This window comes from Petromyzon marinus, chromosome 22 (assembly GCF_048934315.1).
Source record: "Petromyzon marinus isolate PM22_M1 ecotype Great Lakes invasive population chromosome 22, UKy_Petmar_22M1.pri1.0, whole genome shotgun sequence".
NCBI classification, from domain to species: Eukaryota; Metazoa; Chordata; class Hyperoartia; order Petromyzontiformes; family Petromyzontidae; genus Petromyzon; species Petromyzon marinus.
In genome coordinates this window covers 20,749,660-20,764,114 of record NC_133688.1, presented here as the reverse complement: position 1 = coordinate 20,764,114, position 14,455 = coordinate 20,749,660, and the positions used below count along the sequence as shown (strand labels likewise).

Here is a 14,455-nt window from a genome sequence, read left to right as displayed (position 1 = left end):
GCACGGGAGAGAGACAAAGGCGGCCGGGCGCTCACTGACAACCCACGTGACGGAGTGACAACAACTCACCAACAGCACGTGGAGTCAACCTTCATCATTTTAATGCAATACAAGGTTCATTACAACGGTCCTTCAGAGAGATATACAAAAAACACAAACACCCAGGGAGTCCAACTTGGAACTCGCAGGTGTGGTGAGAGAAGAGACGTGGCGTTCCTAAAGGGCTGGCGAGCAGGCGAGAGTTAGCGAGCGCCTCTTTTAACCGCACAGCGGAACGCAGCCGCGACAAAATCGGCGGCAGCGGCCGGATTTCTAAAAAAGAAAATCGTTCAGGCGACGCTGACGGATTCCAGGCACAGATTGTCGGGTCGGGTGAAGGGGCAGCCCCCCACTAAAAGCATCTCTAGATGAGAGCACCTCCCCCACCCGCCAAGAGGAGAGCAATTTTGGCCTCCTCTTCCAAATTGTGAAGCTATCCCTACCGCTGGGTGGACAAAGACGGCGAGGCCGGGGTGGTGGTGCGGGATTTGAGAAACTCAACTCCCCCCCCCCCCCACATTGTTTTCACTGCCGCGCCGGGATGCGGGATCGAACCGGCGAACTCTGGACCGCAGGTGCAGCGGGAGAAGCGCGCTGAGCAACGTTCCACCCGTAACGCGCACGGTGTTCCATGAATTCGTTTAAAAAAAAAAGAATCACAAGCCAATAAATAATATTGTTCGTCAATATTAAATAGTTTTTCATTTTTACAAAATTACTATTTACCGTATTCTCCGGATTATAAGACTGACCGTTTCCCATGTGCAGTATTTTAAAGCCAATGTTGGTTGCCGTCTTTCGAGTCCGGTAGCTATGTGCGCGTGTGTTATTGTGTATGTGTGGGGAGCGGTGGCGCAGTGGTTAGCTCACTGCGCTCCAAAACCAGCGACTCGAGTTCGATTCCCGCTCAAGACCAACACCAGTGGCGATTATCCTCAAATAAGCACCTGGTGCGATGCGAAAACATCGCCACTGGGGAGACAAAGGCAGTCCGGGCGTGGTGTTGACCACACACCCCCTCGTGTGCCGTGCCGACCTTCACAGGAGCTCGCTAACAGCACTTGCCCCGACAGTCAGTTAAGGCTATAGGGGTGATCTTTGTTATGTGTGTGTGTGTGACCAGATCTGTATAACTTTATTGAAAGGGGCACACATTTTAGAGTGCGTCTGACTTTCCAGAGCGTCTTATCAGCCGAAGAATACGATGTATATGTTTTTATTACATTCCACGGGCAAGTTACAAAAAAACACTGCAAGGTCATTCGTATCATATTAAGTTATAAAATACATATCACACGCAGGGCTTAATTTTGGACTTCAATCGGAGCTGTCCGGGGCTGAACTCCGGCAATTTTTTTTACACCCCACGAGAAATGAAGCCCTGATTGCAGCTGTTATAGTAACAGCTGGGTGTGTGCCTCCCACACGGAGTGAAGTCGTCTCGATGGGGCTCCAACCATCGACAACACGAATATTTATAAATATGTTAAATACTATCGGTGGACACTTTCTTCAAAGGAAGGCGTTAGTTGGCCGAGAGCGTGCGAGACGCGCGGTCGAGATGCCCACCTTTGGACTGCCAAGGCAAAGTACGTAAGACGTAGCCTGTACAGACTGCACGTAGCCTTGTGGTTCTTTTATATTCGACGGATTTTCGCCAACAATATTACGATTCGTAACGAGTTTACTTTGGGTGAGATCGTGCCTGTAAAAATGTGAATCGTATTAACCGTAACCCTCCCCACACCGAGCGACAGAGCCAATCAACTCACGTTGTCACGTGGGCGATTGTGGCCGAGTGATTTGGTTTTTCAGCACAGACCAGAGGTAGGAAGGAAGATCCAAGCAACATGTTGACAACTGCACATGAACGATGCTTCTCTGGAGATTATATCCAGCATCATCAGGCGTGAACAAAGCTCAGCTCTCGCTGACATTATACCTACACGATCTAAACCAAAAGAAAATTATTACGAATCAAAATGTGCTCGTGTTTCCCATGGGTCATCGTAATCCTTAGAAATCATCAGCAGGACCATGCCCACCTGTAGAATGCCAAGGAAAACCTTTGTTATAGGAGTCCTCTTAACCTTTAGTGCTCATCAGCATGCCATGCTTACTCATATGCTGCAAAGGCAAGCACGGAGTGTTATATTGATCTTCGTAGTTCTTGAGTCTCATCAATGCATTATGCCCAGCTACAGGCTGACAATAATATACTATAGTGTTGTGTCTTAATAACCATCAGAGCTCATCAACAAGGCCATGCCCACTTACACACTGCCAAGACAAGCACGGATGGTTACATGGGTCTTCCTCATCATTCTAACTCATCAGCAAGCTATATACTTCCGAAGACACACTGGGGCATTATAGTGTCTTCATAATTATTAGAGTTCATCAGCAGACTTTATCCACATACAGACCTCCACAGACACTCGAGTGCTGTGTCTTCATGATCACCGTTTAATTATCAAAGCTAAAGACTGCCAAGATAACGTCAGTCTTATATGGGTCATGGTCATTTTGTCTCGTCAGTGATCCATGGCCACTTACGTGCTACCAAGGCCAGTACAGTATTCCTATATGTATAGCACACGTGTCTTCATGATCGCCGGGGCTCATCAGCAAAGCAGTGCACTGTTACAGACAGCCCAAATAAAGTTGAGTGTTATATGGGTCATCGTGATGGTCAGGTCCCATCAGCGAGCCCATGGCCACTTACACGCTGCCAAGGCAAGACACAGCGCTGGATGCGCCGGACATTTGGGCGCATCCATCACGCCCGGACGTGTCAGCCCTTAATTAAATCAGCTCTGTCAAACGTGCAGGCCACCCTTCCAATTAACGGGTTCCTCCATTCCATTAATCACCTAGGTTTCGTGGGTGGAAGAGGGGTGGGCCAGGGCATGCCTGAACTTATCACCCCGCCTCATCTTGCGTTGGGCAATGGTAATAATAACAGTACCACACACAGTGGTATTATTATTACTATTGTGTGTGGCTGGGTACGAAGTCTACGAAGTTTCCGTCCTGTGTGCCGGCAGCTTCTTCAGCAGCTGAATTAAGCAGAAGCGGTGTTGCCGCTTCGATCTTTTACACTATTTGAAGTTGCTGATTTGCTTTCTCCGGGAGCAAACCGCAGTGCCCGGATACAGCTGCTCGCTCGAATGTTCGAGGGCGGAAACGGAGGTAACCCGGACAGCTGATCAGTTCAGTTCGCGTAAAAAAAATCACTCCCCGGCACGTGGAGCGAAACAATCGCACATCATCCACCAAACAACGCGACAACACATCGGAGAGACTACACAGTTTGGCACTCGCCTAAAAGCGGCAACAGCCAGCCACTGAAGTACAACACTTTCTCTAACACTTTCTCATAGGCACGTACGGGGTTTAGCACCACCTGGTGATGGCGTGGGGGGCAGTTGCCACCTGCAGAGCCGCAGCCCCACCACGCCCGGTCGTCACCACCGCGCCCCGTGGCCCAGGCTGTCTTTGTCAACGTGGTTTCGTGTTGTTTTTGCTGCTGCTGCTTTGGCACTGGTACACAAGTACAATTAACAATAACAACCTCGACACATCCTCATGAGAACTAAGCCCAGGAATGAATCACTAAGCGGATGGTATGCATTAGCTGTCAATCCCTTATCAGTGCCTAACTTAATACAGACCAATTCAGACTCAACGCTCACCCTACAAAGTCCCATCACAAGGGAGAAACATAAATACTGTGTACAATTTTGTTTGGTCCATATTAAAACGGATGTACGCTGTATGGACCTGAAAACTGAAGTGCCCTTTACAAGAATACGGATAAACCGTATGGGTCGACAGCAAATGGGTATGAATACTGCTAATCAGGACACATTTTTTATTATGTAATTCTCAGCGGGACCAAATTAATATTTTGCTTATTTATCTATCCAGGAGGGCCACGCTAAGTAGTAACACTTTCTTTCACGAGGGTCCTGCATTGCGTTCTTTGTAAGATGTGTTCAGCCGGAGCACCCGGAGGAAACCCGCGCGTTGCTCGAAGGGCGAAACAGATGGTGATTAGTTTAACACTTAGGCTTTCGCGACCAATATCATCCATAACACAGGTTTTTTTGCGGCGGTTAGATCGCGTAAATGTGACCTTAAACCCGCAACAACTAATTAGTAAGGTTTGTCGTGTAAACAGAACATGCCAATTCGTTACGAGTCCAGCTCGCCGGTATTATGGATGGCTGAGTCCACTGGTTGTGCGACTCGTGGGCCAGCCAGCGTATGGAACCTCCTGGACGTATATCAGAATCTTTACACTGGAGGAATCCGATGAGCTGTAAAGCTCTTTCTTCACAGATATCCAGCATAGAATAAAGTGCTGTCTGCAACTCTTATCCGCTCTCTTTGTGCTGTGAACAAGGGTCATTGTCCGAAACGTCGCCTACGATAGGCCACGGCGTTCTTGACGAATATTGCGTTGTCGTTGCACGTCTGAAAAGAGTGAGGAGGGAGGAAGGGTCACGCTTGGACGATGCTCCAGCAACGACACAACTCTTGGCATCGAGTTGTGTTGGGTAGTGCTAGGGACGTAACGTAGAGGAACCTGGTGAAATTCATCCAAGGGTTTTGAACAAATTGGACACAAATAAAAACTGTAATATAGGACTCCCACCACCTCTGCCGGCGTGACGGCCATGCCGGCAGAGGTGCGCCTTCCCCGGCAGAGCCGCTACGCAAGCACCGCTGTCTCAAAATCGGCCCACAGCAAGCAATTATCGCAGATGTGATCCAATACGAATACAACGCGAGTAGAAAGTTGTGCTGCTCTTAGGCACTTACCCGAGAGAAAATCCGGCGAAATTGATCAAAGCGTTACCCAGAACTAAGAGTTACCCGCTTGGGTAACCAGCGCTAACAGTTACCCGCCTGGGCACGACGGCCCTGCCGGGTGAGGCGCGCCCTTCCCGGCGGGGCCGCTATGCAAGCCCTGTGGTCTCAGTCGCGGCCTACAAACATAACGGATCCCTGCGGCACGTGAGAAGTTGGGGCGGTAATTGGATCCGTCCGCCTCTCGTTGTGGCTGTGAAGGGGGCGCCACTACGGAGCGGCGCCACCAAGAAACTGCGGGCGACGTCCGCCCCCTGGCGGCCCGTGGTGTGGACAACAGCGGTCACATCCTGCCAGCATCGCCGTTATCATCGAATTTCCTTGATAATGACCATCGTCATTGTCACCAATTCATCATCACGACCATATACTGTATATTCATTATGTATATGGCCGTGATACTACATGGTCCATAGCCAACGACTACTGATGATGATGATGTTATTGATGATGGTTTGATTCAAACCCATGCGACGTGGACTCAGAAACTCCCAACCGCTGTTCCACCCATCTGGGTCCAACCTAAATAATTCCATCCCCACCCATCTCCGCATTAGATGCGAGGCCCCTCCAACTAGTGCTTGTGGCTTCCCCGTGTAAATTCGGTGGTGTCAATGTGAGTGTAAGCGCCGGCCCCCAGCCCTCCTTTGCAGCATCTCGGTGAGGTTGGAGTCAGAGGTACACAGCCACCGGACCCTGTGGGTGCGTCACAGGCAAGTGACAATGGACGCGGGGGGGGGGGTTGTGGACCGGAAATTTTAGTCAATAAAATTGTTCTTCAGTTTGCGGAGTAAATCGGCTGTGCGTCGCGTAACCCGCGACGGGTTACCGAGTGGCAGCAGTGACGTAAAGGTGAAATAAAAAGGCATTTTTGTTGTTTTGTGTGTTTTTTGTCGAGAACCGGGAGAGGCGAGCCACAGGCGGTCGGGGTCGTGACCCCGGGAAAGGGCGGCGGCCTCTCCGGCTCTCGCTTGAGGTGGTCGTCATGCCGACTGCGAAGGCAGAGGTGAAGCAGAGGGACGGGAGAAAACACCTCCCGCCCGCCCCACCCCCCCTCCAAATCAACTTCATCTCCAGTGGTGAAGAGAACTACTGCTGTTGTTGCTGGCCTGCACATGAAACCCGGCTCAGGGTTTGGGCTATGTGGATCCTGACTCACGTATCATCCAGATCAGAGCAGAGGCAGTGGATCGTAATCTAGTCCAGATCACCAAGATCTGGTTAAGGGTAAAATTCCTCCAGATTCCACACAGGAATCATAAAAAAATAAGTTCAGTGTTTGGGATAATCTGGATCTGGATGGTATTTCAGATGATCTAGATCTGGCAAAGGAATCTTAATCATCCAGTTCAGGGTTTTGGATCATCAGAATTTAACCAATGAGTCCAAATCCAGCACAGGCATCATTAAAAAAAAACTGCTCAGGATTTCAGATCAGCCAGATCTCACCGATAGTTCAGATGATCAGGATCAGGCAGGCGATTACAGATAATCTGGATCCGGGATGGATTTCATAATCAGACAAAATCCATTACGGGTATCATCAAAAATCCAGTTCGGGATTTTGTATGATTCCGGATCCGGCCACCGGTCAGGACGATGAGGCTCAGGCCGGGGGTGCGGGCCACGTGGGGTGGGAGAAGGCGATACGGTGGCGCTTGGCCCAGCGGCCGAACACGGCCTTCTCGGTGAAGAAGCGGTGAGCGCCGGTGCGCGCCCTCTCGTGCACCGCGTACTCGCTGCATTCGTTTCGTCCCTGAGGGTCGTAGTAGTGGTAGGGCACCGTGCGTGCGTTCGGCCGGCTGGAGAGAGCATGAGACGAGAAACACACGGACAAAGATCCCCCGCGTAGCTCTTGGGGGCAAGTGCCGTTAGCGACCACCTATAAGGCCGACACGGAGTACACCACGTCCGGCCGCCTTTGTCTCCCCAGTGTTGATGCTTACACAATCGCACCAAGTACTCATTTATGGCTGAGTCAACCTAGGGGAGGCCCAGGACCGGTTAAATCACAATTGGCACCATTATTACTCGAACTATGGGTCACCGGGTTCGTAGCGCAGTGAAGCGCTGACTGTTGCGCCATCGCACGCTCATTGGATGCACAGGCGGGCGCGGGTGTGCCGGCGTGCGTGTTCCTCGCGTCACCGAGGCTGTGCTTTGTCTGCTTTTTTGAGTTCCAGCCCCGCGACCGTCGCGCTCTATGTGAAAATGCGTGAGCGTGGGCAGGGCACGTCGCTCGCAGGGATAAGGAAATTAGATTTCTATTTATATAAAAACAAATGTCAGATTATACCGCGCAAATATCACATTGCACCGAGCGATTGTGCTGCTGCCCACATTATTATTGTAGTGATGTACAGGTTTTTTTTTATGTTGGCCAATTAGAGTCAACGTAAGTGAAAACCAACGGATCCAGTACAGTTTATAAACGACTGTAATTCACTTTGATCAGTTTATTGTGGACTCCACCTGTTCCATCTGTATGGATGACGGTGCTCTGGTTTCCTCCCACGTGTTGATTACACCTTAATATATAAGGGACCACAGAGCTTGCGGGGGAATTTGGTACCGGCTCACTCTCTATGTGCTCTGAAGAGTGGCCATTGTCCACTGCGGTACCGATTATATACCTTTTATTTTTAAGGCCACAGTGTTATCGATGAAGCAGTAGAGTTATGGGTGAGTGGGGGAGTGAGTAAGGGTCAATGAGAATAAGGAATGGGCATCTGTAGTAGAGTTATGTGCGAGTGAGAGATGGTGAGCGAGAGTGAGTGGGTGAGTGATGGTGAGGCACCTGCAGTAGGCGTCGTCGATCATGCCGTACACGTGGATGCTGTCGCACACCTCCATGGCGAGCACCATGGTGAACCAGCCCGTGCTGAGGTACGCGCCCGACTTCAGCCTGCGCCACACCGCGCAACGCCACGCCGCACCACACCACACCACACCACGCAATGCCGCACCACGCCACACCACGCAACGCCACGCCACAGCACGCCACGCCACACCACGACGCGAGGAGGTGGAGGAGGGGAGGAGTGAGTGCTTGTTCACATCATCATCATTATCATCATCATCATCTCTACAGAGCACTCATTTTGCAAAGCACTTCACGATACACGCACTGTACCTGGCTTCAGCTTGGGACCAAATCTGTGACCGTGACACCTTAAAATGACTCCATTGGTGGGACCGCACGCAGCAGCGCTCACCGTCGCGCCAGACAGCACAACTACCGCAGCCTGGGCTCCGCGAAACCCAGCGGGGCCTCCCTTCCTGACGATCGGCCCGCGCGCTACGAGAGCGAGCGAGCACGCGGGCGGCAACCGCGCGGACTTACGACCGTTAATTAATTAATCATGGAAGATGAAGTAGAGGCGGGCTGCGGGAGGGGTGGGGGGAGGGGAATGAGGGATGAGGAGATGCGTTGCACCGAAGCTCCCGGCACGTGGAGCCAAACGCCGGGCGTCGTGCCGAACGACGCGTGAAGACAACCCAACAACGACCACGACGCACCGCCTAGACAGCCTTGTGGTTAGCACAACCGCGACAACCCACACAGCAGCAGCAAAGGCAGCATTGGCGGGGCAGGTTGGCGGGGCAGGTTGATGTGCGCAGCGCTGGAGCTGATCGGATTTACTCACAAAGTGGGATTATGACCTCTACTCGCCACGCTCCGTGAGTAGGGTTTTACTACATGGTGTTTCAGATTATCTAGATCTGGCAAAGGGATCTTTAAAATCCGTCTCAGGGTTTCGGATCATCAGAACCAATAGTTCAGAGAATCCGAATCCAGCACAGGCAACGTCAAATATCTGATTCGGGATCTCAATCGCTCCCCCCTCCCTCTGTCCCGTGTCCTCCCCCCCCCCCCGCTGGGTCTCACCGGTCCTTGCCCGTCTCGTTCTTGAAGGTCTCGTCGCACCGCTGCATCTGCTCGTCGGTGAGCGTGAAGATTCGCGCCCACGGGAAGCGCGACTTCAGCGCCAGCAGGATGCGGTAGACGGTGCCCGGGGGGTCGCGCTGCATGTTCCTGCGGGGGCCCCAGATCACGTACGTGGCGTTGCCCTCTGCAGGGGGCGAGGGTGGGGGGCGCAGAGGAGGCGCGGCTCACACGTCCGTGTTGGTATCCGTGTGTGTGGGGGGTGGTTAGCGCGCTGCGCTGCAAACCCGGCGAGCCGAGTTCAAGTCCCACTCACGGCCACCGACACCAGTGACGATTGTTATCTGAACCGGTCGTGGGCCTCCCCTAGGTTGACTCAGCCTCAAATGACCACCTGGGGCGGTGTGCAAACATCGCCCTTGCCCCAACAGCCTGGGTAGGCCACAGTAGGGGGGGGGGGGGTCTTTGTTTTTATCGTCGTGCGGCAAGAAAACTCCCTCCCCCAGGTATCTCCCCGCCCCCTCCCCTACCCCCAGGTCCCCCCCCCCCCCCCGTGCTCACGCGTGTTGTCGCTGCCGTTGCCGAAGAAGGCGGCGGCGGCGCGCGCCAGCAGCGGCACGCTCGTGTGGGACACCACGCGCACGCTCGCGCGGGCGCCCACGTCGTCGCGGTAGCGCGGGGCGAGCACCGCGTTGTTCATGCGCCACACGCACTCGGCGCCGTCGATGTCGCGCCCCGCGCCGGTGCCCAGCATCTGGCCCGAGCTCGACACGAGGGCGCAGTCCCCGCAGCGCAGGCGCAGCGGCTGCGCGGGGGCACACGGAGGAGTCGCGATCGTTATCGTCGCCGTCTTCGTCGCGCAATAAATCGTAAGCGCCGTCACGCGGCACGACGTCTCGTGGCGCCGTCACGCGGCGGCGTCACGCGGCGGCGCCGCCCCGCTCACCTCCCCGTGCGGGACGCCCACGTAGCCGCGGAGAGGCCTGGCGGGGAGCGGCTGTCTGGCGCCAGGCGTGGTGCCGCGCTGCCCTCGTTCGGGAGGCCTGCCGGGCGGCGCTCTGCGGTGCTGCGTGGCGCCGGGCGGTCGGTGTCGCGCCGCAGTGGACTCCGGGCTGCGCCCTGCGCCGTGATCGGAGGGCACCGATGCATCCTCGGGGCCAGCTTCCTCCACCCGCCCCTGCTGCTGATGCTGCTGCTGATGCTGCTGCTGCTGATGCTGCTGCTCCTGTTTCATCAGCTGCTGCCGACGCTGCTGAGGCTCGGTGAGCTCCGCGGGGACAGCGGAGGAAGGAGGAATCACCTTCAAAAATAAAATTCGCGGCGTTACTGCGAAGGCTGGAACGCTCGCGTTGTCGCACGGCGACGATCGGCGCGATCTCTCGTTTCCTGCCAGACATCGTGCCGGGCGACACGCGGTGCGACCCGAACACGCATCGGAGAGCCAGCAGCCCAGCAGCGAGGTTTGTCCCACCTGGGCTATCGGCGCAGAGCAACGCGACCCTCCTTGGTGTCAGCGAACAGCCCCTGGAAGGGGATACTACAGAACTACCTCTGGGATGAAAATCGACGAGTCGCTAAATCACTCCGGAGCAGATGAGAGCGCGATTGCTGAGGGCGATGGCGAGGGTGCGAGTGAGCCCCATTGCTCACCTGCAAGTCGGAGATCCGGAGAGCCCAAGCCAACAGCAACAAGGTCGTGATGATGCAGATGAGGGCGCAGAGCCTCTGCACAAGTCGCACCGCACAAACCGCACACCGTCAGCATGGACCGCACACACCGCACCGTACACCGGACACACCACGTACCCCACACTCACCATGCGCACACACCACGTACCCCACACTCACCATGCGCACACACCGCACCGTACACCGGACACACCACGTACCCCACACTCACCATGCGCACACGCCACGTACCCCACACTCACCATGCGCACACGCCACGTACCCCACACTCACCATGCGCACACACCACGTACCCCACACTCACCATGCGCACACGCCACGTACCCCACACTCACCATGCGCACACACCACGTACCCCACACTCACCATGCGCACACGCCACACCGTACACCGGACACACCACGTACCCCACACTCACCATGCGCACACGCCACACCGTACACCGGACACACCACGTACCCCACACTCACCATGCGCACACGCCACACCGCTCATGCCACGTACCACACCATGCACATTGCACCACACGCACCGCAACCACCGCACCGCAACCACCGCACCGCATCACACCACATCACACCGCACCGCATCACACCGCATCACACCGCACCGCATCACACCGCATCACACTGCACCGCATCACACCGCACCGCATCACACCGCATCACACCACATCGCACCGCACCACATCACACCGCACCACATCACACCGCACCACATCACACCGCACCACATCACATCACACCGCACCACATCACACCGCACCGCATCACACCGCACCGCATCACATCACACCGCACCACATCACACCGCACCGCATCACACCGCACTGCATCACACTGCACCGCATCACACCGCACCACATCACACCACACCGCATCACACCACATCACACCGCACCACATCACACCGCACCACATCACACCGCACCACATCACATCACACCACATCACATCACACCACACGAGACGAAGTGTCCATTCAGAGCCGCAGAGGAGCGCATTGCCCCATGTTCGAGGAATCGCCGTGGAAATAGATATCACAGAGCTACTTCCGAGAGCCCTTCACGTGACCGCGTGTCCACACGCAAGGACCTGCACTCTCCCATGAGCCCTGTGCTCGTGGTGTTCGTCTGGGCAGTGGTGGTGGTGGCCACGCTGATGCATGTGGCTGCCTCTCACCCAGCACTGTGGAGGCAGCAGCGAGGGTTGGTGGATTACACACAGATGGGGGTGTGAAACTTCCTTCCCGTGGGTGTCGAGGAGGAGCCGTACCCCGGCTCACCAGGTAGAAGACGGTACAGCAAGTTGGATAATCGCCATCTGTTTATTATTCGGTCTGTATGGGGATGGAGTGTTTCCCCCTCGCGCAAAGCGTGGGGTTATCTCTGGGTGCTCCGGTTCCCTCCTCTCACGTGATTCATAATAATAATAAACACGACACGTCATTAACTCATCAATAATAAACACAGCTCAACATTGATTGGCTGAACATCTTACAAATAAAAACCCAACGTAGCAGCAGCAGGAGCCTCCTCAAAAAGAGCCTTACGACTCATCGTGGCTCTCCTGGACGATTAATTAATTAATTACTAGTTAATTACATTATTGAGTGAAACCCCAAAGTTAATTATCGGTTTTTTGCACAGTAAGCGGTGAGCCGGCTGGGATCACCAATTCACCAACCTTGATAATCGTGGTTTAATCAGGGAGTGGTTGTTCTTTGGATAGACTCGCCCCCTGCCATTGCAATGTGGAAATGGCATTCCTGACTGGGGGTCATAGAAAGGAAATGAGCATTGCCTCGGTTCTTGCTTGAGCGGGAAGTCGCCTTGAGCCGAGCTCAGCGATGAACTCCACTGTGTGCCCACGGAGCGCGTGTTCCTATACGGAGCGCGTGTTCCTACACGGAGCGAGTGTTCCTACACGGAGCGCGTGTTCCTACACGGAGCGCGTGTTCCTACACGGAGCGCGTGTTCCTACACGGAGCGAGTGTTCCTACACGGAGCACGTGTTCCTACATGGAGCGAGTGTTCCTACACGGAGCGAGTGTTCCTACACGGAGCGCGTGTTCCTATACGGAGCAAGTGTTCCTACACGGAGTGCGTGTTCCTACACGGAGCAAGTGTTCCTACACGGAGCGCGTGTTCCTACACGGAGCGCGTGTTCCTACAAGGAGCGAGTGTTCCTACACGGAGCGCGTGTTCCTACACGGAGCGCGTGTTCCTACACGGAGCGAGTGTTCCTACACGGAGCACGTGTTCCTACACGGAGCGAGTGTTCCTACACGGAGCGCGTGTTCCTACACGGAGCGAGTGTTCCTACACGGAGCGCGTGTTCCTACACGGAGCGAGTGTTCCTACACGGAGCGCGTGTTCCTACACGGAGCGCGTGTTCCTACACGGAGCGAGTGTTCCTACACGGAGCGCGTGTTCCTACACGGAGCGCGTGTTCCTACACGGAGCACGTGTTCCTACACGGAGCGCGTGTTCCTACACGGAGCGCGTGTTCCTACACGGAGCGCGTGTTCCTACACGGAGCGCGTGTTCCTACACGGAGCGAGTGTTCCTACACGGAGCGCGTGTTCCTACACGGAGCGCGTGTTCCTACACGGAGCGCGTGTTCCTACACGGAGCGCGTGTTCCTACACGGAGCGAGTGTTCCTACACGGAGCGCGTGTTCCTACACGGAGCGAGTGTTCCTACACGGAGCGCGTGTTCCTACACGGAGCGAGTGTTCCTACACGGAGCGCGTGTTCCTACACGGAGCGAGTGTTCCTACACGGAGCGCGTGTTCCTACACGGAGTGCGTGTTCCTACACGGAGCGCGTGTTCCTATACGGAGCGCGTGTTCCTATACGGAGCGCGTGTTCCTATACGGAGCGCGTGTTCCTATACGAGGGCATGTTCCTATACAGAGAACGTGTTCCTACACGGAGCGCGTGTTCCTACACGGAGCGAGTGTTCCTACACGGAGCGCGTGTTCCTACACGGAGCGCGTGTTCCTACACGGAGCGCGTGTTCCTACACGGAGCGAGTGTTCCTACACGGAGCGCGTGTTCCTACACGGAGCGAGTGTTCCTACACGGAGCGCGTGTTCCTACACGGAGCGCGTGTTCCTACACGGAGCGAGTGTTCCTACACGGAGCGCGTGTTCCTACATGGAGCGCGTGTTCCTACACGGAGCGCGTGTTCCTATACGGAGCGCGTGTTCCTATACGGAGCGCGTGTTCCTATACGAGGGCATGTTCCTATACAGAGAACGTGTTCCTACACGCGGTATCGGAGCCATGAGCGCACCGCACTTCAGACCCGGCCACCCGAGTTCGAGTCCCGCTCATGCACGGCCGACATCGGCGACGATACATCCGAACCGGTCCTCCGCCGTCCCGCTAGGCCGACCCGGCCTGTTTTACAGACGCGCCAAATTGAGTTGTAAGAACAACAACACATAACAACATAATCGTGGCTTTCTATCACGCAATTCGCAATAAGGCCTCAAAAGCGTTTCACGTGAAGCTTACGTTCCGGGAGAAGGCCCCCCGCTGTAACAGCGAGCCGAGTTTCATTCGGCGATTTAAAAAATAAAAACTGCCAGACTCGAGGAAGGGGATTTCACAATCGCGGAGCCTGGCAGCAAAAAAATGTCAGTCTCCCGTAGCACAACATCTGCTCTTTAGGGGCCGTCCATAAATGACGTCACGCGAGTTTGAACGATTTTTGACCCCCCCCCTAGTCACACGGCGTCACAAAAAGCCAGACCCCCACTCAAATATGACGTCACAAAGCTCTGCCCCCCCCCCTCCCCCAAATATAAAACATGCTTCAAATCGCTTTAAACTATTGTCATTGTAGTGCGTATTTAATGTGGCGCTGCACTCTGATGTTGTAGGAGAAAACATTTATTAAAAAGTCTATTTAATTAAGTAGAACGTGTTGTTGTTATTTACAGTCGCGCATTTTCATGT

General features: G+C 54.7%; 1 protein-coding gene across 2 annotated transcripts in view; it reads right to left on the bottom strand.

The window, feature by feature from the left end:
* Nucleotides 1-79: 79 nt before the first annotated feature.
* Nucleotides 80-14,455, bottom strand: part of LOC116944835 (alpha-N-acetylgalactosaminide alpha-2,6-sialyltransferase 3-like) — a 62,717-nt gene continuing 48,341 nt past the window's right edge. The window contains exons 2-7 of one of the 2 annotated variants that reach the window (XM_032958636.2): nt 10,451-10,525; nt 9,747-10,100; nt 9,362-9,605; nt 8,804-8,987; nt 7,712-7,819; nt 80-6,716 (exon numbers count right to left, since the gene is read on the bottom strand). In XM_032958636.2, coding sequence (XP_032814527.2) covers nt 6,521-6,716; nt 7,712-7,819; nt 8,804-8,987; nt 9,362-9,605; nt 9,747-10,100; nt 10,451-10,525 — 1,161 coding nt within the window. In that variant the 3' untranslated portion in view covers nt 80-6,520. The remainder of the gene's footprint in view (nt 6,717-7,711; nt 7,820-8,803; nt 8,988-9,361; nt 9,606-9,746; nt 10,101-10,450; nt 10,526-14,455) is intronic. The other variant, XM_076068857.1, reaches the window with a different exon arrangement.